General features: G+C 42.2%; 2 protein-coding genes and 1 long non-coding RNA gene across 3 annotated transcripts in view; 1 reads left to right on the top strand and 2 right to left on the bottom strand.

Annotated features, from left to right (window-relative positions):
- The window catches only part of LOC115154921 (transcription elongation factor SPT6), a 75488-nt gene extending 64609 nt beyond the window's left edge, over positions 1 to 10879 (bottom strand). The window contains exons 1-11 of the mRNA XM_029701637.1: positions 10745 to 10879; positions 9684 to 9791; positions 9322 to 9492; positions 7903 to 7976; positions 7417 to 7618; positions 7171 to 7252; positions 4973 to 5231; positions 4738 to 4839; positions 1978 to 2091; positions 1601 to 1690; positions 1262 to 1404 (exon numbers count right to left, since the gene is read on the bottom strand). Coding sequence (XP_029557497.1) covers positions 1262 to 1404; positions 1601 to 1690; positions 1978 to 2091; positions 4738 to 4839; positions 4973 to 5231; positions 7171 to 7252; positions 7417 to 7618; positions 7903 to 7976; positions 9322 to 9492; positions 9684 to 9780 — 1334 coding nt within the window. The 5' untranslated portion in view covers positions 9781 to 9791; positions 10745 to 10879. The remainder of the gene's footprint in view (positions 1 to 1261; positions 1405 to 1600; positions 1691 to 1977; positions 2092 to 4737; positions 4840 to 4972; positions 5232 to 7170; positions 7253 to 7416; positions 7619 to 7902; positions 7977 to 9321; positions 9493 to 9683; positions 9792 to 10744) is intronic.
- A 299-nt stretch (positions 10880 to 11178) lies between these two features.
- On the top strand, positions 11179 to 20124 carry sdf2 (stromal cell-derived factor 2). The gene is made up of 3 exons (XM_029701636.1): positions 11179 to 11405; positions 11675 to 11871; positions 16416 to 20124. Exons 1-3 carry the CDS (start codon positions 11231 to 11233, stop codon positions 16716 to 16718), a joined length of 675 nt encoding a protein of 224 aa, XP_029557496.1. The 5' UTR covers positions 11179 to 11230; the 3' UTR covers positions 16719 to 20124.
- On the bottom strand, positions 13366 to 13940 carry LOC115154920 (uncharacterized). The gene is made up of 2 exons (XR_003867967.1): positions 13703 to 13940; positions 13366 to 13499 (listed from the first exon to the last, which is right to left on the bottom strand). It is a non-coding gene; the product is annotated as an uncharacterized LOC115154920 (long non-coding RNA).
- Positions 20125 to 20743: the final 619 nt, after the last annotated feature.

Genomic DNA, 20743 nt, shown 5'->3' with positions numbered 1-20743 from the left:
GCCACCCTCATTTCCAGTACGAGTACTCAACTAACTGTGTGAGAGTACTTGAGGGTTAGTGCTATATGGGACCCTTGGGATATCCCTAAACCCTAACCACTACCCATAACCCTTACCTAACCCGAAACTTAACATAACCATTTAACATTTCAACTTCAATGGAGGGTAGGGAGGTCCCGAGGATCCTGGATAGCAAGGATCGTTCACTGAGGCTACACTTGAAGCGAGAGGCAGAGCGGCAAAGCGTAGCCTCAGTGAGGCAGCTCAAGCCTAGGCTATTGTTTTGGCTGGAATCCATGCAGTTTATCCTCCTTTCACAAAAGTAACAGTTTTTCCATAAAAAAATATTGTCTTTCTGGTGCTACCATAGATTTTATGTGATGCTCCTAACCTTTTAGGACACAAATTCAAAGCTTGCTTAACAATTTATAATTATTCTGCAATCTGCATTTTGTTGTTTTGCCTACTGCTATTATTGAATTATCCACTTCCATAAATCATATGTTTTCATTCATAATGTGCAGATATATTATTTGTCTACATTCTGCAGCGATGCGCCATCCCATCTGGTTAACGCTTAGTGGGACAATTATTTGGTTTCAACAGGTCAATGACCCAAAACACATCTCCAGGCTGTGTAAGGGCTATTTGACCAAGGAGAGTGATGGAGTGCTGCATCAGATGACCTGGCCTCCACAATCACCTGACCTCAACCCAATTGAGATGGTTTGGGGTGAGTTGGACCGCAGAGTGACGGAAAAGCAGCCAACAAGTACTCAGCATATGTGGGAACTCCTTCAAGATTGTTGGAAAAGCATTCCTCATGAAGCTAGTTGAGAGAACGCCAAGAGTGTGCAAAGCTGTCATTAATGCAAAGGGTGGCTACTTCGAAGAATCTCAAATATGAAATATATTTTGATTTGTTTAAACCTTTTGGTTACTACATGATTCCATATGTGTTATTTCATATTATACAATGTAGAAAATAGTAAAAATAAAGAAAAACTCTTGAATGAGTAGGTGTCCAAACATTTGACTGGTGTGTCCAAGGTGTGTCCAAACATTTGACTGGTACTGTATATCAGTTATCGGCCAATATTTTCACTCTAAAATAGGAAACTGATCAAAAATCCCATATTATTCGGGCTCTAATTGAGACCTGGCCTGCAGGCCACCTGTTGCCAACCCCTAAGATAGGGAATAGGATGCCCATTCAGACGCAGTCCATACCTCCTCTGACCCTATGGTTGGCTGTACGTACCTCTCTATATCAGCCGTGTCCAGGGGTCTGATACCATCAGCTAGGGGTTTGTCAGGGTCGGCAGAGATCTGTTCATACTGGTGCGACTGCATCCTCCGGAACAGTCGTGTCAGGTTCTGTTTCCTGCTCTTCAGCTGGCACCACTGGGGTCCCAGAGGTCAGGGGTCAAGAGACAGGAAGTGGGTCAATAAGAAACAACATTCTTTCTATTGGATTACAGTTGTAACATAATCTAAGCTAAGGTGACCAACTGCTGGTATACGCAAAAGTGTGTGGGGCTGGGGTGTGAACCTCAAAGTCATGTTAGATGCCAAAGGTTGTGATGAGGTCATCCTTTACCTTCTCGTCCCATTGCCAGACCTTCCACAGGTCGTTGATGTTGAGCTCCGGTTCCACGTACTCCTTCCTGTAGAACGCGATGAACGGAACCTGGAGGAAACAAAGAATGTAAAGTGGGTGAGAACATGAGACAGACACCACTGTAAAGCTTGATTTACAGATTAATTCGGACTATTGGCTATGTTGTTGCTACGGCGCCTCAAGAGGGACAAACAGTAATATTGCTTGTTTTTCAAGCAACGGTCTTAAGGGAATCCGCGAGCAGACGTTTGCGTCGCCTAGCCAAGATCTGCTAGGAGCAAACCGAAACTTTGTATGCGGACGCCTTTAGGGCCTCAGCCACTACACACTCACGCACATGTAATCGGGTGGTGTACCTCAAAGTGCTGGTTCCTCATGAAGTTGAGGGCCTCCTTGATCTTAGCGATGGTGCTGGGGCCTTTCCTGCTGAAGTTTGTGGTGGTCCCTCTGTCCAGGTAGTCTGTACTCTCCTGAACACCCAGAAAACAGTCGATTGTTTTTTTTAACAAAGAAAGAAGAGTATGGAGTCGGCCGAGACTGTAAGGAATGGGCTGGGCTGTTCATGTGTATGGGTGTTGGGTGTCTGAGTTGTCTGTAAGGTATGTGGTGGTTGTAGGATGATTGATATGGATATATCCAGAGTTTCAGACCGACTATTTAGTCGCATTTTGTGACATTTGACTTAGCTGTGTGAGTTACCTTTTTAATTAGTCACATCGGTGCGAGCTGCACATTCTACATGGTCTCCTCACTAAAAATGTCCTATTTTTTAGGAGGCTTAACCCATGATTTGGTCAAACAGTAAAGTACATTATCCTCACGATTTCTGTGATGAAAGTGTCTGCCTACCCATGTACCTGTTTCGCTGGGGTCTGTTGCGGTGTCCCCCCCAAAAAAATGCTCCGGGAGAAAACATGCTTCCTGATTGTATAATATTTTCAAATCCAATTGCGGGGAGAACACAACTATCCTGTTCTCACAGTTGAATAGAGGATGTTCTCAGCTTTCTTTAGGTATAATTTCTCAACTTTGAGCTCAATAGCAACTATTATAGCCTACAACTGAGATTTGATATGGCTTTGAGATGAGGAGCGGGGTACGCTTTCTTTTGGACATTACATTTACTGTTAAATTAATACATGGCTACTAGCAGTTGGGTATTATATTTCGAGTATATTTTTATATTTAGATCTTGCTAATGTGTTTTGAGTTACTCAGATGGTCCCAAATAAATGTGCCTATGATATTAGTGCACATAAAGATGCAGGCCAATTCACCTTAATTGAAAAAATATATATATTTTTTAAAAGCATTGTGAAATACTTTATAAGATTAAACATTTTTTTAATTGCGTGACACCGCAGAAAGAAATTGGTGTGACCTAGGGCTGTTGCGGTGACCGTACTACTGCCACACCGGCAGTCCCAAGTCATGAAGGTATTAAAATTCCACGTAACCGTTTAGTCACGGTAATTAGGCTTCTCCAAGCTCTGATGCTGCTGATTGTCATTAGTAGCCTACCAAACTTGATAACTGCCTGGTACTCAGCACTCTATTTTCCCTCTAATAAACATCAATACAAATGTGTTCAAAAATCTAAATCAAACACTTCATGAGAGCTCATGAGCTCATGTTATGCAACATTTCAACAGGCAATGCAATTGAGCAAGAAATTAGAGTGATGGTCTCGACTAAAAAGAGGACGATCAGCTTTCCACAGGCTAGGCCTACTATATTTATTTCTCAACTTAATATGAAGCACATTGATTATATTTACAACAGGAGTAAAGCCTACCTGGCTGGCATGAAAATAAACCAAAGGGAAAAGCATCCTCCTTTCGCTATTTAAGTGCATAGATGACATGTATTTTTTCCCGCTGCCTCTGTTTCGATACAGGTGCATGATAAAGGTCCATTCTAAATAAAATGTCACATATTATTTAGTATATGTAAAGACAAGATGAAATCAAGAATAGTCTGATGGGTGACAATATGCAACCGTGAAATTTGAGGCATTATCAAGTCAAATTGTGAATGAGTGACTGATGTAGTGTGTACAGCCTGCGCAATAAACAAAGCAGAGCTCATGCATTTAAAGCAACTGTTTCGCATCATGCAGCCTTACAATGTATTAAAAATCAAAACATATGGCCCAACTTTTGTAGAACAACTAAAGTTACATTAATAACTCTAAATTAAGCATATAGGAATACCTATTTCTTTGTAAAACGCTGTTAAACAAAGAATAGCCATGTGCGCACTCCTTGAAATCGTTTCAGAAAATATCCTTTTGATTTTATTCAGCTTTGTTCAATTGTATTGTTCATTACTAAAAGCTCTGACGAAGGCCGTGAGGCCGATACGTAAGCTTATTAAATATCAGTGATACTATCAAGAACAGTGTGCGGTTTCCTTTTTTCCTTCATCCTGTTTCAACTGTTGCCATGCACCTGCAACAAGATTGCTCAGATGTGCGAGTGCCTTTTTGAAATTGTTCATTACTATAAAATAATGCCACGGAATTCTAAGCTAATCTTGTCTGCTAAATGAACTCGTGTAACCCACAGTCATTTGGCATAGCCTGATCAGGACAACTCAAGAGTATGCCATTCTGTTCTTCTGAAATAGACTACATTTTCTTCATATCATGCTTCTTTAGACCTGTCTAAAATAAATAGTGGATTTATTGTGAAGGTGTAGGCTATATTACATGGATTTATTACACTTTTTAATATATAGATGTTCCAAAGGTCAGCATGCATGGAAGACAGGAGATGCTAAATGTGTTTATGTTAATTAACGGTCAACTACCGTGAGACCGACAGTTATTTGCTTGACAATCACCGGCTGACGAAATTGTGTGACCGCCATAGCTCTAGTGTGACCAAATCATGGCCTGGGGCCACCAACTGAAAAATGTAGTTGCACCAGCGCCACCAGGACAACATTTTATTCTGGAGCCCTGGATATATCATATGGTAAGTTAGGGCTTTATAGTAAGTTCAGAGGTTCCTACCGGTATGGAGATGGTGGGGGTGGGCTAAGATAGTGTGTGAGTATGTAGTCAGTATGTGGTATGTATGAAGTGAATGTGCAGTATGGTCAGAGGTTCCTACCTGCATGGAGATGGTGGGGGTTGAAAAGGCATTTCTGTAGATCCACTCTGCCTCTTCCTCCAACTCATTATCCTCAGCAGGCTTCACTGGGATGGAGCGCAGCTACAGAACAGAACACAGAGAGCGGGTGAGACACACACACAGAGCTTGATTGAGATGACACAACTATATTCAAGGACACAAGGAGGGTGAAACAGACAAAGAAACACACACACACAAACCCCCCCCCCCTTACCTGGAACCTCTCTGGCATGTCTGTGGAGCGGATCTCGTTGTCCTGGTCTGTCATGTGACTACTCTCCAGCTCGCTGGGCTCATAGATCTCGAAGATGCTCTTCCTCCCCACTCTCCTCTTCGTCTGCTTCTTGGGCCGGTCCCAGCCCTCTTCATCCTGGTCCTCCTCCTCTTCCTCACCCTGGTCATATGCTCCGTCAGCATCAAACTCTGCAAAGTCAAAGTCACCGCCGAAGATCTCCTGGGCCTCCTGGAGGGCTCTTTAGACGGGGAGAAGAGGAAAGAGGAATGAGGAAGAGAGACGGATGGGGTGTGGAGGAGTGAGGGAGGGGGTGAGATTCCATTTTGTATTATTTGATCACTTCATACATAGGTGCATATCTTGGTAGGCATATTGAAGAGCTGCTTCATAAACCAATGTACGTAATTAAAATAGATAAATGGATCATAGTTGCTTTGAACAGGTACGTTTTAAATACTCTACTCTCAATGTTTGTTCTGCACTTTCTATGTACAACGCCTTCGGAAAGACCCCGTGACGCCTTTTCCACATTTTGCTACGTTACAGCCTTATTCTAAAATGGATTAAATTGTTTTTTCCCCCCCTCGCTCAATCTACACACAAAGCCCCATGACAAAGCAAAAACAGGTTTTTATAAATTCTTGCAAATTTACAAAAAATACAAAACTGAAATATCACATTTAAATAAGTATTCAGTTCCTTCAGTCAGTACTTTGTTGAAGCACCTTTGGCAGCGATTCCAGCATGGAGTCTTCTTGGGTATGACACTACAAGCTTGGCACACCTGTATTTAGGGAGTTTCTCCCACTCTTCTCTGCAGATCCTCTCAAGCTTTGTCAGGTTGGATGGGGAGTGTTGCTGCATATCTATTTCCAGGTGCCCAGAGATGTTCGATCGGGTTCAAGTCCGGGCTCTGGCTGGGCCACTCAAGGACATTCAGAAACTTGTCCTGAAGCCACTCCTGCACCGTCTTGGCTGTGTGCTTAGGGTCGTTGTCCTGTTGGAAGGTAAACCTTAGCCACAGTCTGAGGTCTTGAGCACTCTGGAGCAGGTTTTCATCAATGATCTCTCTGTACTTTGCTTTGTTCATCTTTCCCTCGATCCTGACTAGTCTCCCAGTCCCTGCCGCTGAAAAACATCCCCACAGCATGATGCTGCTACCACCATGCTTCACCATAGGGATGGTGCCAGGTTTCCTCCAGACATGACGCTTGGCATTCAGGCCAAGAGTTCAATCTTGGTTTCACCAGACCAGAGAATCTTGTTTCTCATGGTCTGAGAGTCCTTCAGGTGCCTTTTGGCAAACTCCAAGCAGGCTGTCAAGTGCCTTTCGCCGAGGAGTGGCTTCCGTCTGCCCACTACCACAAAGGCCTGATTTGTAGAATGCTGCAGCGATGGCTGTCCTTCTGGAAGGTTATCCCATCTCCACAGAGGAACTCTAGAGCTGTCAGAGTGACCATCGGGTTCTTGGTCACCTCCCTGTCCAAGGCCCTTCTTCCCCGATTGGTCACTTTGGCCGGGTGAACAGTTCTACAAAGAGTCTTGGTGGTTCCAAACTTCTTCCATTTAAGAATGGAGGCAACTTGGTTCTTGGGGACCTTCAATGCTGCAGAAATGTTTTTGTACCCTTCCCCAGATCTGTGCCTTGACACAATCCTGTCTCGGAGCTCTATAGACAATTCCTTTGACTTCATGGCTTGGTCTTTGCTCTGACATGCACTGTCAACTGTGGGACCTTACATAGACAGGTGTGTGCCTTTCCAAATAATGTTCAAATCAACTGAATTGACCACAGGTGGATTCCAATCAAGTTGTTGAAACAACTCAAGGATGTTTAATGGAAACGGGATGCACCAGAGCTCAATATCAAGTCTCACAGCAAAGGGTCTGAATACCTATGTAAATAAGGATTTTCTGTATTATTTATTTTTAAGAACTTTGGACAAATTTCAAAAAACCTTATTTCGCTTTGTCATTATGGGGTACTGTGTTTAGATTGCTGAGGATTTGTATTTATTTAATCCATTTTAGAATAAAGCTGTAACGTAACAAAATTTGAAAAAATCAAGGGGTCTGAATACTTTCCGAAGGCACTGTATGCGGGAAGGAAAGAACTAGGTCAAATGGCATCATACCGTTCTGTCTAGTTGACTGAGGAGGTGTGTGTGAACACTCACGCGTCCGTGTATCCTGAGAACTTCTTGCCTCTCTTCTTTGTGATGGGCTGGCCATCGTCGTCCACAATAAAGTCGTCAATATCTGAGGAAATTATTGAAATCAGTGCGAGTTACAGAACCAGGAAGTATTCAGCCAAAAGTATGTATAATTCCCTTTCCTGTAATATGTTTACACTTGCCTATATAGAGCTTTTAGTTTCTCAAAAACACTTAAATCTGTAACATTATTAGCATTATCACGAGTACCCGACTCCTCCTCTCCTTCCTCTTCCTCCTCTTCTTCATCGTGGCGTTCACCATGGCGACGGAGGGGCGGGTCGACGGTCTCTCCCTCCTCCAGCTCCCCCTCTCCGTCGTCGTCTCCTCCGTGGAAGATCTCGTCTGCTATCTGGTCCTTTTCGTCATCTTCATCATCATCCATCAGCTTCACGCGGTCATACTTCTTCTTCTGTCAGGGCCACAGAGGGAGAGAGCTTTTAACCGGGGTCCATGCGTTCATATAATAATTGAATGTGTGCCATTACTAATGTGTAATCGTGAGTCATTTTAATAACAAAGCATCTCTGAGTAGGAGATCTGCTATAGGATCAGTTTTTCCTTCTAGATAATAATTAATATGATCTAATGATATGACTATATAGACAGGGTGGATATGATCCTAGATCAGCGACTTTATTAACATAGGCTTAGATTCCCGATTGAAAGCACACCAGAGAGGATGTGTCTGCTTACCCTCCTCTTGACTTTGACCCCCAAGTTCTCCTCAATGAGGTCCAGGTCCTCATCATCCAGGTAGTCATCATAGTCTGGAGGGAGGGAAGGAGAAAGAGGGAGGAGAGGGGCAGAAAAAGGTTGGGAGGGAGAGAGAGGGAAGGGAAAAAAGGAGAGAGAGGTGGGGGGGCAAGAGAGAGCAGAAATTAGCTTCCATAAATTGTTTTCATTTATCTACTAGACAAGACTATCAGATCCACAAAGTGGAAGAGAGTGAACAACCTTTTGGAATGAAACTCTTAAACAGCCCAGTGGCCTCAATTATAAACCGTGCATATGTACAAAATATGTGCTTGCGCCAGTTTTTACACAAACGTTGCCATTTATAAAAAATTACGCGAGAATGTGCTTACCACCCAGTAAACTTTAGACCATGTACGCACATCTGCTAGTGGTTGAAATACTGAATTGCAAACTGGCAAGTAAGTATGTTGTGCAAATGAGGGATATGATGAAAAGATTATTCATTAAAAAAAAACACAGGAAAACCTTAACAAGAATGCAGCCATTTGCGAGGGAAAAAAATGTATGCGTTTTATTTTTAGAACGTCAAATAATTAGACATAGGGAAAAGATAACTATTTATCTTATTTTCACAACCATTGCAGAATAAATTCCTCACCTTTTCTGACTATGATGCTTAAGTACTCGCGAAGTAGCCTATAGGCCCTACAACATCCCATCTCTCATTTAATTGGACCCACTTTACAGTAGTAAATAGATAAACTCTTTCAAGTATTTTGCTCTTTGCAATCTGGCCCTGAGCGCAGTTTAACGGTTCACCTTTTCCATTTATGTAGGCTACTGTACGTCTGAATAGCCTACTGTAATTTCAAATGTATCAAGTAAACAATATTCCATTTATAATACATATTTTCATAACCATTGTAGAATAAATTCCTCACCACCATTTCTGGCCACGATTGGTTCATATTGCAAAAGAAGCTTTAGCTTACAACAAATTACCATGCGCATTTAATTGGGCATATTAGATAGGCTAATATTTCAAATATTTTGATCTATGCATCCGAAAGGGAGCACGGTTTATAATATACAGTGTTCAGGCTACCACTGTGTGTAGGCATACTGTAGTTGAAAGAAAATTCAAGTATACAAAGTATAGCAAATAAGGCTGTTATTGTCACCATAAAAGGTGAATGATGGGCGTTTTACAGGCAGAGATTTAATGCTTGTTCATGCGTGCAGTTTCAGGACGGGTCTGACTTATAACCTGGAAACATGCGTTTGTATGGCTTGGGCCAAGTTTATGAATCTCAATCTTTTTGTACGTGCGCAGTCTTTTCAGAAATGGCGCATGCAGACATTTAGAGTGCAATGTACGCAACGTTTATAAATGAGGCCCCCGAAGCCCAAACTCACTGCGTTTCTTGCGCCTGTGTCTGACTTCATCCTCTGAGTCGCTGCCGCTACCCGCTCCTCCGCTCTTCTTTTCTTCCGCTTCTTCATCTTCATCCACATCATCATCGATGAGCCCCCTCAGGTTCCCGTGCTCATCCTGGTCCTCTGTGTTTAACTCTTCCTCCTCTTCCTCTGTTCGGGGAGGAGGAGGAAGTGTTAAACACACGCAAACACATTTTCTCATAAAAACACACACAAGAACTGACGGATGAAGACATGACAGAAGAATTGCCCGGGCTGACAGACATTAACTTGTCATACTTACACATCTTCTGATGATTACATAAGAAATCAGTAAATTGTAATCATCTGCTCAAGCTCACCATCATCCATAAACACCTGGGTCTTTTTGGGCTTCAGGTCTTTCTCCTCAAATTCCTCCTCTGACTCCTCAGCCTCGCTGTCGATGAAGTCAGACATGTCTGCAAGGCCTGGACAGACACACACACTACAGGTTAACACAAGACACACACTACAGGTTAACACAAGAGAGTGGTAGAGCAGTGGCTCGCAACTTTTTTTGGTTGCTTTACCACCAACTGAATTTTGCTCTGCCTGGAGTACACCCTAGTGTGCATTTTACCAGTAGGCCTATGGTCTCATGATTCATCTCAAGTACCTCCCTGTGGATAGGCCAAGTGGGTGGGAACCACTGCGCTAGAGAGAATTTGTATCATCAGAGAATATTGGTCTCAGAGTTGCACCAAACCAGGAAAACTCGAGAATACATGGTCACTAGCATGGCACTGAATCGCACGGAACAATGTCTAGAAGAGAGACTCGTGGATGGATTGCTTAACATAACGAGTTGCGTGAATCTGGAACATAATGTTCCGCTAGACTACAGATGATTGACGTGTGGCGCACAAAAGACAACAAAACAGCTATGAACAGAAAATGCAAACAGCACACTTCGCTAACGTTACCTAACTAACGTTAGATAGGGAACCACTATTGCTCTGTGATGCTTGGGTTTCTAGCCAACTTCCCCTACAGTTGTATATAATGCTATCGCTGGAAAGACATAGCCATCTATGCCTTTTCTTAGTTTTGAACTTCCTAAATGGCTAGCTAGCACACAACCTGCATTTGTTACGTCACTAGCCATGTGGCGATTTTCACAATACACGTTGATAATGAACCATGAATTGTGAATCATGTACCCTTGACTTCAGCTAGAAATCTGTTTTGTTGATAAATCACGGTACTGGGAGACAACAAGGCCCCTAGGCTAGCTGCACTTCGCAGTAAGCTAGCTAACAATAGCAATATGTTAGCTAACTAGCCAGGGGGACAATCAGTCGAGTCACGACTAGATTGTTCCAATGTTTTTGGCGCGGGATTATTGCACTGCTCACCAAACTCCTTTGTTAAAATAACTTACTTCTCCCTGCGACGAGATTTTATTTAAATCCTTGAAACGTAGAAGGATGTGTTGGTATGCTATCTTTTCATGCAGCTTCTAAATAATACAAATGGCTGATGAGTTCCGGTGTTGAGGAAACTTCCGACGTCCCGCTGCTGTGTCACAGAAGCGGTTTTTTAGCTCGTGGAGCTCACCTCCTCCCTCTGGTGGACAATGGTGGAACGTCAAAGTCCTGCGACTACGTTCTGCTGCGATTGAAGTAAAAGAACGAACTAAAAGTACTGTTTCCAAACGATAAGAAACGAAAAAGACGCAGAAATACTCAACTCTAACAAAACCTTCAAAAGTCCCATCGCTTCTCAGTAATGTCGCGAATCTGCAATAACTACTCCGCGCCAGCAGCAGGCGCAAAGGCAGATTCTCTCTTCTTTCCCACTGTACCATTTCGATGACGTAGGATAAACTAATATCAGTCGCTGATTTTAGTGGCAGCGGAGAGCTGTGATGGATAAACCCACTGGCCCCACGCACTTTTTATTGAGCTTTTTTCTATTATCGTGTTTATTTGGGCTATCGCTCGCAACGGAACTTAGCTTTGTGACTTGCGGCTCGGTTGTGAAGCTGTTAAATGTGAAGCACAATGTCAGACTGCACTCTCACGACGTGCGCTACGGCTCTGGTGAGTCAATACATTCCAGCTAGCTGCTAGCTGGCTTGGCCAGAGAAAATGGAAACATCAGGATGGCTTGATTAGATTATCTCTCTCCGTCCCTCCTTGCTTTTTGAGTGTGTTCACTTAAGGTTACTGACTGGTGATCTTAAATGTACTTTTTTATGTGTCTGTTTGCCTGACTTTGTGTATTGATTTCTGTCTGTCTGTCTGTGTAGTGATAAATGATGGTCTGTGTATTGATTTCTGTCTGTATTCACTTCTCTGTCCCCTGCCAGGTAGCGGGCAGCAGTCAGTGACAGGGGTGACCACAGTGGAGGACAGCAACAGTTACTGGAGTGTACGGGGCACCAGCGGAACCCTATGTCACCGGGGGACTCCTGTTAAGTGTGGTCAGACCATCCGCCTCACCCACCTCAACACCGGACGCAACCTGCACAGCCACTACTTCACTTCTCCGCTGTCCTCCAACCAGGTCAGGGGAAACATCATGACTGCGTCCTAAATAGTTCTCAATTTAGGGCACCATTTTGACCAGGGCCCAGGGAATAGGCTGTCATTTGGGACAAAGCCTATGTCAATACTTGTTTATTTTGTTCTGAAAGCCTTACTCCCTGTATGGAGATAAGCGTATTACGGCTTCAGCCAAGAGGTCTGGGGCCTCTTATCAACCGTGCACACATTTCTCACTAAATGTTGGCGTATGTGGAGATTCTAGGCTTTGTGTACGCAACAAATGATTGGGATTTATCTAACTGTCACATGCAACATATAAACATGTTTTCATGAACGAGCATTACAACCCCGCCTGGAGATATTGGAGCTGGGCTATGACTGTTTCTAAAAGAAATGGCAAAATTGATCACCAGTGCTTCCCCTGGAGTGGGGTTACATTGCTACTAGTGTTAATCCATAGATTAGGGCCTAATGAATTTATTTCAATTTATTGATTTCCTTGTATGAACTGTAAATCAGTAAAATCATTGCACTTGTTGCATTTTAGACTGGCTTGGGCCAAGAAACACGAGCAATGGACATTAGACCAGTGGAAATCTGTCCTTTAGTCTGAGTCCAAATTCCAGATATTTTGTTCCAACCGCCGTGTCTTTGTGAGATGCAGATTAGGTGAACGGATCTCCACATATGGGGTTCCCACCGTGAAGCATGGAGGAGAAGATGTGATGATGTTTGGCTGGTGACACTGTCTGTGATTTATTTAGAATTCAAGGTACACATAACCAGCTTGGCTACCACAGCATTCTGCAGCGATACGCCATCCCATCTGGTTTGGGCTTAGTGGGACTATCATTTGTTTTTTAGCAGGACAATGACTTAACACACCTCCAGGCTATGTAAGGGCTATTTGACAAAGAAGTAGAGTGATGGAGTGCTGCATCAGATTACCTGGCCTGGTTACTACAAGATTCCATATGTTATTTCATAGTTGAGAGATACATTGACTTCCATCAATCTATCTGCAATATTAAAGCTTATCTACCTCCTAACTTATGTATGTTTTGTTACACAATATTGGGGCATTGAGATGGGCTGCTAGCAAAGATGTGAAAAGTTTGAGGGAGGCTTGACTTGCAAACAGTCTTGTATTGTTGTGTATGAGCACTTACAGTTGTGCTCTTGAGTAGACAAGCACTGCCAATAGAGTGAATAGGCTAGAAGAGTACACTAACAGCCCCTCTACCCCATGCGAAAGAACTGACTGCAAGGGTATGAAAAGTTTGAGGAGCACTTGTCTTGTAGACAGTTTAGTGTATTGGGGATTTTTCAAAAGATCATGCATACTAACCTAAACACAATACGCAACCCGAACAGTCACCCACACCATCCCCTCCTTACTGATACCTCCCTTCGCCAATGTAGACGTCAAGACTTGCATGAACAGTCAACTAAGCCTCTGTAATACAGAGAGAACTAGACTAGAAGTTGGAGCCAACTATGACAAGACACGGACCATGATTATGCCTAGCTCCAGTATATTTATTTGCTCATCATGGAACGATTTTAAAATGATTTTAGAAGGCGAGTTACACTAGTTCCTGCTGCTGAGCTTGATGATGCCTCTGAAGATGTTGATGGGATAGGAATCTAAAGAGAACACATTGTCACGTTAGCCTCTGCGGTAGTAAGCTAGCTAGCTAACGTAACCAAACGAAGCTAATGTTAGCTTGCATGTATATGCTTTGGAATGTCTAGCCAGTGTATTTGGAATGTCTAGCCAGTGTATTAAGAAAGCTAGCTAGATTTTGGTTTAGATAAACAAATGTAGTTAGCTAGGTAACGTTAGTTACCATGTCCTCTCTTCTGCTTCCTCTTTGAAGTGAAGGGGGAAATCCATGGAATAAAGTACATTTTCAACGTTCAACAACATGGCAACCCCATCAGTTGATTCTTCAGTTCCGTTTTGAAATCCTCTGGCCGAAATTGCTGGCTACAAACAGACATTTTGATATTTCTCACATCAATTGCGTAGACATCTACGGGCGACCATGAAATCGCTATGAATTCTGGATATTGTGGTTTGCTTACAACCAGGAAGTGTAGCTGGCCCGTTTCTACAGCTGAGATGCAGAAACGCTCCTATGTGTGTAGTGAAGAAATTCTCAATTTTCATGGAACATGAAATGTTCATGGAAGAGATGCAGACCTGCACACTGTCAAAATAATGTAACAGTCTGAGGCTTGAATGCAAAATAAAGATGTTTATTGAAACGTCATGTTCCCCATGATTTATTCAATTCTCTGACAGTGTGCAGGTCTCATCTCTTCCAGTATTCTAATTTTAAAACAGACACTTCAGTTAAGGACTTTAAGATTGCAGACAGTGTCTTATCGTACATGATATGTTCATAACATATTAACGGACATACTGTATATAGTGAAATAGAGCAGCTGTGAAATTCCCCTTTAATGGCACAGGAGGTGGTGTGGTATAGAGGCCGACCGATTATGATTTTTCAACGCCGATACCGATTATTGGAGGACCAAAAACCCGATACCGATTAATCGGCCAATTATTTTTTATTTTTTTATAATGACAATTACAACAATACTGAATGAACACTTATTTTAACTTAATATAATAGATCAATAAAATCAATTTGGCCTCAAATAAATAATGAAACATGTTCAATTTGGTTTAAATAATGCAAAAACAAAGTGTTGGAGAAGAAAGTAAAAGTGCAATCTGTGCCATGTAAGAAAGCTAATGTTTAAGTGCCTTGCTCAGAACATGGGAACATATGAAAGCTAGTGGTTCCTTTTTAACATGAGTCTTCAATATTCCCAGGTAAGAAGTTTTAGGTTGTAGTTATTATATTATTATAGGAATTCTAGGACTATTTCTCTCTATACGATTTGTATTTCATATACCTTTGACTATTGGATGTTCTTATAAGCACTTTAGTATTGCCAGTGTAACAGTATAGCTTCCGTCCCTCTCCTCGCTCCTACCTGGGCTCAAACCAGGAACACATCGACAACAGCCACCCTCGAAGCAGCGTTACCCATGTAGAGGAAGGGAAAAAACTACTCCAAGTCTCAGAGCGAGTGACGTTTGAAACGCATTTAGCGTGCACCCGGCTAACTAGCTAGCCATTTCACATCAGTTACACCAGCCTCATCTTGGGAGTTGATAGGCTTGAAGGGGTGGAACGTTCCAACAGGAATCTGTTCCAAAAAACGTAAAGTAAAAGGTTGCCAACCAACAACGCATACAAAGTAGCAACGCATACAAACCTAGCTAACTAGCTGCCGAATAGGCATCAACTCACCACGTAGCTTATTCTTAATGTTTGTCCATAGGCAAACAGACATGTGAGGACAGACATTTTTAGGAATAAACGTGATGAGTGAAAAACGCAATGAAATAGACCACTCCCTACCCGGTATCTTATTCTGCCGCTATACAACTTTGTATGCGTTGTTTTTTGGAAACCTTGTTATTTACGAAGTTTTTGGAATCGATTCCTGTTGGAACGTTCCACAAATTATACCCACCCAGGTTGAAGTCATAAACAGCGCAATGCTTGAAGCACAGCGAAGTGCTGTTTGAATGAATGCTTACGAGCCTGCTGCTGCCTACCACCGCTCAGTCAGACTGCTCTATCAAATCATAGACTTAATTATAATATAATAAACACACAGAAATACGAGCCTTAGGTCATTAATATGGTCGAATCTGGAAACTATCATCTCGAAAACAAAAGTTTTTTTCTTTCAGTGACATACGGAACCGTTCCGTATTTTATCTAACGGGTGACTAAGTCTAAATATTCCTGTTAGGCGTTGATGTTTATGGTTAGGTACATTGGTGCAACGACAGTACTTTTTTCGCAAATGCTTTTGTTAAATCAACACCCATTTGTCGAAGTAGGCTGTGATTCAATGAAAATTAACAGGCACCGCATCGATCATATGCAACGCAGGACACGTTAGATAAACTAGTAATATCATCAACCATGTGTAGTTAACTAGTGATTATGCTAAGATTGATAGTTTTTTATAAGTCTAATGCTAGCTAGCACCTTACCTTTGCTTCTTGCTGCCCTTGCATAACAGGTAGTCAGCCTGTTAATCCTTGTGGAGTGCAATGTAAGGCAGGTGGTTAGAGCGTTGGACTAGTAACCGAAGGTTGCAAAAACAAATCCCCCCTGAACAAGGCAGTTAACCCCCGTTTCTAGGCCGTCATTGTAAATAAGAATGTGTTCTTAATCTGACTTGCCTAGTTAAATAAAGGTGTAAAAAAAAAAAAAATCGGCAAATCGGTGGCCAAAAATACAGATTATCGATTGTTATGAAAACTTGAAATCGGCCCTAATTAATCGGCCATTCCGATTAATCGGTCGACCTCTAGTGTGGTATACTGTCTTCAACCTGTAACTGGTTTGAGCCCCTGCTCTGTCTTCCCCCCTCAATCACCAACTACAATACCAAGAAGATAACATTGTATGATTGTTGTTGATAATGCTTTCTCTGACACGCTCTCTCTCTCTCCCGTCTCAGGAGGTGAGTGCGTTTGGTGAGGAGGGAGAGGGGGACCACCTGGATGAGTGGATGGTGCAGTGCGGAGGGTTGGTATGGGAGCGTGAGGAGGCCGTCCGCTTCCAGCATGCCTCCACTGATACGTTGCTATCTGTTACGGGGGAGCAGTACGGCCGGCCCATCCACGGGCAGAGGGAGGTGCACGCTATGACGGGCCCCAGCCAGCACAGCCTGTGGAGGGCCATGGAGGGGGTGTTTATGAAGCCCAGTGAAAGCCCACTAGGGAACATGGACTACAGCCATCCTCTACACACAGAGTTCTAATTCTCAATCAACCTGTTACCTGACCCAGCTATCGCTTAGCTAACGAACTAGTCAGTGTTTCTTAATCCTGTTCCTTGGGACCCAAAAGCTGTATGTTTTTGCCTTAGCACTACACACCTGATTTTTTAAATCATCAAAGCTTGATGATGACTTGATAATTTGAGTCAGCTGTGTAGTCGGGGCTCAAAACGCAACACTCGCATTTGCAACCCTTTGACTTGGTAGTGTGACACCAATTTTAATTGATCGTTAGGGTGCCAGTGATTTTATATTTTTTTTGGTCTGGTCACGTAAATTTTTGGTTCACAATTAGCTTTTTTTTAAAATTATTATCAAGAATTATTCAAACAGCAATGTGTATGCAACAATGGGTATGCAGACCAGGTATTCAAAAAGTTTAGTCCGAAGTCTTGATTGAATCTTTGCGATGCGCAATTCAGTCATCATGCGCAGTTTGAATGAACATTTCTAAAGGCTTTCACAAAAAAACTTCCCAATGAAATTACTGCAAATGAAGCCTACCTGGCAGAATGATATCATGATGATTTGATTCAATCATGGGGCATTTGTTTTGCAAATGGACTGCCATCACATGTAGCCTACACTGTACAGTACAAAAACACAAGGGTCTCTTGCTAGGTGTGCAGTTTAATTAAAGGGCAACTACACCCAGACCTCAAAAGGGGTTTAAGCATTGTTGTGGACTTGTAACATCCCAACATATATAATAAAATAAAAAAGGTGTGATTTTTGAGTGTGAACCTGAGGGGGGAAAAAAAAATTAAAAAAAATAGGAGAACTCGAAAACCTGGAAAATAAAATTGGGAAAACAGAATTTACCAAAAGATAAAACAGATTTTATAGGCCTTACAACTGTAGTGTGACTGTTTAACATAGCGAACAATAACACCCTTTTTGAGATTGCGCAAAGGTAGATTTTCTTTCTCTCTAAACAATCAATGTAAATTGATATTGTCAAGTTAAAATGTATTTATTTGTGTATGGAGGGTAAGTCATTATAGGCTACTTGCTCAGCCCGCAAATTAAAGAACATTCCAGTGATGTGTGCATCATCCGCTCTCTCGGGCCAGTATTCTTTTCCATTCAGGTTAGTAGCTTTCAGTTGGCACTGGCCTGGTGTGCCACTGGCAAATTTACCTGAATGTCAAGCCCTGCAATGGCATGCTAATTTAAAAGATGACCAGTCAATATTAGCCTGGTTCTGTATGGAATGCAGGTACATTATGGGACACAGGTCAGGTTGCTACCAATTCTTTTTTTGAAAAATTGGTTTGACCAAATCATGTGCTGGTGCCATCAATTGAAAAAGCTAGTCAAGAGTGCTGGTAGCGCTAGGGCAAAACAAAAATGTTCACCCCTTAGGGTCCATAGGACCAGGATTAAGAAACACTGCTCTATAGCATTTACTTCCTTTTCTCTCTCTCCTCTCTCTCTCCTCCCCTCTCTTGCCCGCTCTCTCTCCCACCCAGAGTTCTGATCTACACTACTTTGGCCTCTCCAGACTCGCTTGAGGTTTTCACTACCTGCCTTCTTTTCCCCCTTTCTATTTTCCCGCTCTGGGGTGAAGTTGCCCCTAGGTATGGATCTATGATCAGCTTGCCCTCCTTAAATTTTGACCTTCACCATTAGTTGAGGAAATGCTAAACTAACCCAGGACCAGTGTCTACTTCACACAGGATCTATTTTACCCACCTCTATACTTGTCTGCCTACCTGTTTCTCCTCCCTCTGTTTTGAGGACACAGTCCGGCATAAGTGCCACAGTGGATGTTATCTGATCTAGGGGTCGCCAGGACAACATCAAAACTGTTCCTGACCAATCAAAACAAATCTGTCACATGACTTCTCCTGCTCTTTGATCTGTCGGTCACAGATCAACAGCTGGGAACAGACTATTCTGATACACTAAACCAGGGGTGCCAAACTCAATCTATGGAAGGCCTAGTGTCAGCGGGTTCTTGGTTTTTCCTTTCAATTAAGACCTCGACAACCAGGTGAGGGGAGTTCTTTACTAATTAGGGAGCTTAATTCATCAATCAAGTACAAGGGAGGAGCAAAAACCCAGACAATCAGCCCTCCGTGGAATGAGTTTGACACGTGCACTAAACCAACCAAAAGGCTGCAACCGGATGTAGTGAAGGCCCTCTTCCCATACCTCCCAACATGTCACTTCAACATAGACAGCAAAATGAATGTCAGACCCCAGAAATACTGCCCAAAGCCACCAGAACAAAAACGAGTCCTTTTATTGTTGAGATTATAGACATACTCCATATTTTAGAGCACACTATAAGGAGTATGACACCAAGATGTCCGTACAGTTCACGATCATAGGGTCTTACAGGAGGGATCTTTTTAAAAGGGAATAAAATGGCCCTTCCATCATTATTTTCTCAAAATGATTTGTGATACATGTCAAAATGATTTTAAACATGTATTTCCTTCCTGAATTTTCTGTGAGAATTGCCAGAACAATCTGAGATGCAAAAAATATTTTCCGCTCCCACACGTGGAACCACCCTACTGTCTCAAAGACTGTGTGCTGCCCATGATGTGTTAAAAAGTAGAAAGGAATAGAGTATAAATTACTTTATTGCTCCTCTGACAAATTTAATGTCATATAAAATTTGCAGGTTTGTGTTGATTACGAGCCCAAACTATTTGTGTATAAATGGAACAGTTCTAACTAAAGCCCATGTTTATTTGAAGAACAAGCCTTGTTTTTAGTCTGATTGTAGATGGAAAAACAGGAAAAACAGGCTTGTTACGGTGCCTTTATAACATGATATAGTTTCTCGTACTACTCATATAAGAGTATCATTAAAGAGGAAGGAGCACTTTTCTGTTTTAAATTAAAAAAATAATAGCAGACCGCCTCTCCCCACGGTTACAACACCCCTTCTCTTCTTTACGACAAACAAGCAATTTTTTTGTTGTTGGGACTTTCGATTCCAGTTTAATTCAGTACAGTATTACATCTCTCTTCCATTGACTAAGCTGAAACATAAAGTGTATCAGCTTTCTGTGTCCACTATAGTATTATCTCAGTCAGCCATAAGGGACAATTGCATTCTGTCAGTTCAGTATGTGAACTGGAATTCTGAATTAAAGTTCCTTTGAAAACGAAAGGCACTTTTTCCTATTCTAGAATGGAATTTCTCAATTCAACTTCTAGAACTTAAAGAATTGTATTGGAATTGACCCCAGCCCTGCTGTCCGTGTCCAAGGAGTTGACAGCAACATCCTATCTTGTCTGACATAGAGAACTTTGTAGGAACCGTCAGCTGTCTGAGTGTTCATCCCAACAGCTTTGTTTTCAGGAGATTTGTACATGATGAAACACAATAGATACCTCAATTAAATGGATGTTTTGTGCAAACCAGTGTTATGTCCTCTGTGTGTGTGTCCTCTGTCTTGCCTCTGGTTGATGATGTGACTCGTTTGTAAAGAAAAGTCAGGAAAGGTCTTAAAGGTTTCTCTTCAGATTTCTACCCACTTTATCAATGGCTCTGCATAGAGACATGTAAAATAAACACTACTATTCCATTGAGATTGTGAGAGCTGTAACTGTGTAGCTACAGATAATTACACAACTGTTTAACAACAATGTATTGGAGCAACTTGGCATAAAGAGTGACTGACTATTCTGCCCTACCAAGCAAAAAGGCAGTAACTGCTCATAGCCTGGAACTGAGAAAAATGGTTTCACAGTAACTTTATGCAGTTACTGCTAACATGACCCCTATTCTCTCCATAACACAATACAATAGAGACAGGTTACTTGTCCACATGATTAAGCATGTATTTAATTTAGCAAAAATGACTAACTCATTTTCGACCAAATGAGCAGTTACTGCCTTTTTGCTCGGTAGGGCAGTATTGAATATGCATACAGTTTTGAGTGAAAGACTAGAACTTATTGTCCCGGACTGACAGTGCTAGTAGTCCTCACCGTTCCAGTGGAATATTCTCTTCACACAGGCTGGCTAACGGGTAGAGGTGCTT

Source organism: Salmo trutta, chromosome 19, assembly GCF_901001165.1.
Source record: "Salmo trutta chromosome 19, fSalTru1.1, whole genome shotgun sequence".
Classification (NCBI taxonomy): Eukaryota; Metazoa; Chordata; class Actinopteri; order Salmoniformes; family Salmonidae; genus Salmo; species Salmo trutta.
Note: the sequence above shows the minus strand (reverse complement) of the source record. Positions and strands in the feature narration are given on the sequence as shown.

Coding starts and splice junctions, on each gene's coding strand:
- sdf2 (XM_029701636.1), top strand. CDS start 11,231: ATGGATAAACCCACTGGCCCCACGCACTTTTTATTGAGCTTTTTTCTA. Junction 11,406..11,674: donor CGACGTGCGCTACGGCTCTG/GTGAGTCAATAC, acceptor GTCCCCTGCCAG/GTAGCGGGCAGCAGTCAGTG. Junction 11,872..16,415: donor CTCCGCTGTCCTCCAACCAG/GTCAGGGGAAAC, acceptor CTCCCGTCTCAG/GAGGTGAGTGCGTTTGGTGA.